General features: G+C 40.1%; 2 protein-coding genes across 2 annotated transcripts in view; both read left to right on the top strand.

Moving 5' to 3' along the window:
- LOC106100861 (V-type proton ATPase catalytic subunit A-like) overlaps nucleotides 1-320 on the top strand; it is a 7,139-nt gene extending 6,819 nt beyond the window's left edge. The window contains exon 10 of the mRNA XM_013279925.1: nucleotides 235-320. Coding sequence (XP_013135379.1) covers nucleotides 235-320 — 86 coding nt within the window. The remainder of the gene's footprint in view (nucleotides 1-234) is intronic.
- A 737-nt stretch (nucleotides 321-1,057) lies between these two features.
- Nucleotides 1,058-2,548, top strand: part of LOC106100860 (protein PXR1-like) — a 4,646-nt gene continuing 3,155 nt past the window's right edge. Inside the window, exons 1-5 of the mRNA XM_013279924.1 lie at nucleotides 1,058-1,266; nucleotides 1,415-1,954; nucleotides 2,107-2,155; nucleotides 2,327-2,350; nucleotides 2,474-2,546. Coding sequence (XP_013135378.1) covers nucleotides 1,165-1,266; nucleotides 1,415-1,954; nucleotides 2,107-2,155; nucleotides 2,327-2,350; nucleotides 2,474-2,546 — 788 coding nt within the window. The 5' untranslated portion in view covers nucleotides 1,058-1,164. The remainder of the gene's footprint in view (nucleotides 1,267-1,414; nucleotides 1,955-2,106; nucleotides 2,156-2,326; nucleotides 2,351-2,473; nucleotides 2,547-2,548) is intronic.

Here is a 2,548-nt window from a genome sequence, read left to right as displayed (position 1 = left end):
TGGAGGACATGTCGGCCGCCTTCCGCAACCTCGAGGACTAGAACACCCGCTGTTACACTTAGTTATAATCCAGCTCGTTTGCGTAGAGTTATGAAACATATATAGAAGTAACGTAATTCTATTCCGCCATGTTTACTGTACATAGGATCAGCGCCGCCGCTAGTTGTTATTTATGTAATGAAATATTGCTATTTATGTGAAATTCGTTAATCAGTGTGAGTGGTACGAGCCCAGCATTCCAGGCGAGTAGCCATGACGACGTGACGCCGTATTGCCATGTCGCCATGACGCTATGTCGCCATGTTGACATGTCGCCTTGACGCCATGTCGCCATGTTGTCATGTCGCCTTGACGCCATGTCGCCATGTTGTCATGCCGGACATGTTGCCGTGACACCATGACGCCATGTCGCGATGTCGCCATGTCGCCGTGTCGCCTCCCCAGTATTAAAACGGCGGTTGTACAAATATAACACTCGATATTATTTATCTAGCTGTTTCCAGTTACGTGTTGAGGTGACGAAAGTTATATTATAAATAAAATTAAAATATTATGTTAAATTTAATTTGTGTTTTATTTTACTTACCCATGTTTAAAATACTTAATACCCGGGCCTCGCTTGGCCAGTACAGTTGGCCAAGTACAACAGCTAGTCATACATGCATGGATTATCAGTCCAGTTATTGAGCGCTACTGACCAAGTTTACTGGCTTAGTTTGAATGATAAAGCGTTAGAAAGTGGAAGGGTGATAGCACTCGATAGCTTGGAATTCGACCAGAAGTAATCAAAGGTAATGTTTTTGCCAAAATCAAATAATATTTCAAACACAAATGCCTTCAACTGGCACGTGCCAGTATTTTCAATGCAAGTGTACCAGCTACTGGTATGTGTATTCACGCCAACTGCTGGTTGCTGAAAATACAACATAACCCTTAGTAAACCTTTTAATAGCCACGCCAATATACAAAAATAGGTATATCTCTCTTTCCACTATCAAGGAGGTGTTTGAAGTGTCGTTTTGAAAAAAAGGAGAAAGAACGACAAGTTTTAATTTAATTTGACACATTACTGACAGCAGATTAAGATTTACTATGTCAATTGTAAATCGTATTTGAAAATAGAGTGGAAAATAATTTTAGTTAGCGGTACCTAAGGAAACAAGCATGAGGAGAACATTCCGGCGGCTCGATGAGCCCAATATGAGCGACAGCTCCCTGCTCATCAAGGTCGAGGACCTCATCTCCATGGCGCTCGGCTCCGAGACTGTGAGTACTTAGAGGTGGCATCTGTAGCCTGAGTTTGCCTATCGCTTTTAAATTGTTCGATTTCTCCCCTGGTTTAGAGTTGATCAATAAACATAATACTTTGCAGATAACTTTGATACACTTTTCTTTATTTCTCGTTTGTCGACAGCAAAACTTAGTGAATTTTAAGCACATGCAGACAGTGTTGTTCATGTTGGCCCGACAACTGCGCATGCTTGAACAACAGGTTGAAATTAGGATGTTTGAATCTGAAGAGGAGGTGACTCCCGAAGTGACGAAAAGCGAGAAAAAGATGAGGAGAAAAAGGACGACAGTTCATGATAGAAAAGAGACAGGTATAGATAAAAAAGGTAAGAAACAGAAAGATACTGACGAAACCGATGAGGATACGGAAGTCTCTCGTAGAGGAACTAGGAAAAAAACATTAAAAAGTGAGGAAAAACAAAAGAAAGAAACTGAGAAGACTCCTGAAAAAGAAAAAAGAGTTACCGCTAAAGACATTAAGCCCACCGAAAGGGAAAAATCACCGGGCGATAAGAAAGCCCGAGCCGACAAAGACATAAGTTCCAGCGATAAAGATAGGGGCGCTAGAAAAGTTCCTGAGACTAAAGTTCCTGTCGAAAAAGATAGATTAACCGCGATCAAAGAAAAGGCCGAACAAGAGAAGAAATTTACGGAAAGAATTAAGGTAAGCTTAAAAATATCTCAAGAAGAGTTCGAAAATGGTCTAAAAACGACTTTTTGTCATTATTGCGACCGACTGTATTCATCAAAAGTTGTTCTAGGTATTCCTAGATATTCACGTGTAACCTAAATACCAAAAGATTACGATTGTTGCAGAAACAGAAAATTAAAGCTGGTATCTCCGATTCAAGCATTGATTACAGAGGTAATTTATTTGTATCTCATATTATTTGACGTAAGTTAAAAAACCGTTCCATCGCAGCTTAAAGGGACACACCAGACCTCTCATAAATTCCTGTTGTCATTCTTGTAGCATCATATTTGATTTTTAATTTTCCATATTAAGTAACATTCAGACAAGTTTTTTTTTCGACAGATAGAAAATCTCGGAAAACAACAGGTATATCATCATATTTAATATTAGGTATTTAGTACTAGTTTTTAAAATTGTATAGATAAAGTAGACCGTTCGTCACTACCGGTGTCAAATACTGCGAAGCATGTTTTAAAGACTTTGTGTTAGGTCGTGCGCACGTGGGCAATGTGGAGGTGGTGACGCAGGCGGAGTTTTCGGGGCTGGAAGCTGCCGTGCGCCAGC

Source organism: Papilio polytes, unplaced genomic scaffold, assembly GCF_000836215.1.
Source record: "Papilio polytes unplaced genomic scaffold, Ppol_1.0 DF824035.1, whole genome shotgun sequence".
NCBI lineage: Eukaryota > Metazoa > Arthropoda > Insecta > Lepidoptera > Papilionidae > Papilio > Papilio polytes.
The sequence above is the reverse complement of the archived record's forward strand: the minus strand, read 5'-3'. Positions and strand labels throughout refer to the sequence as shown.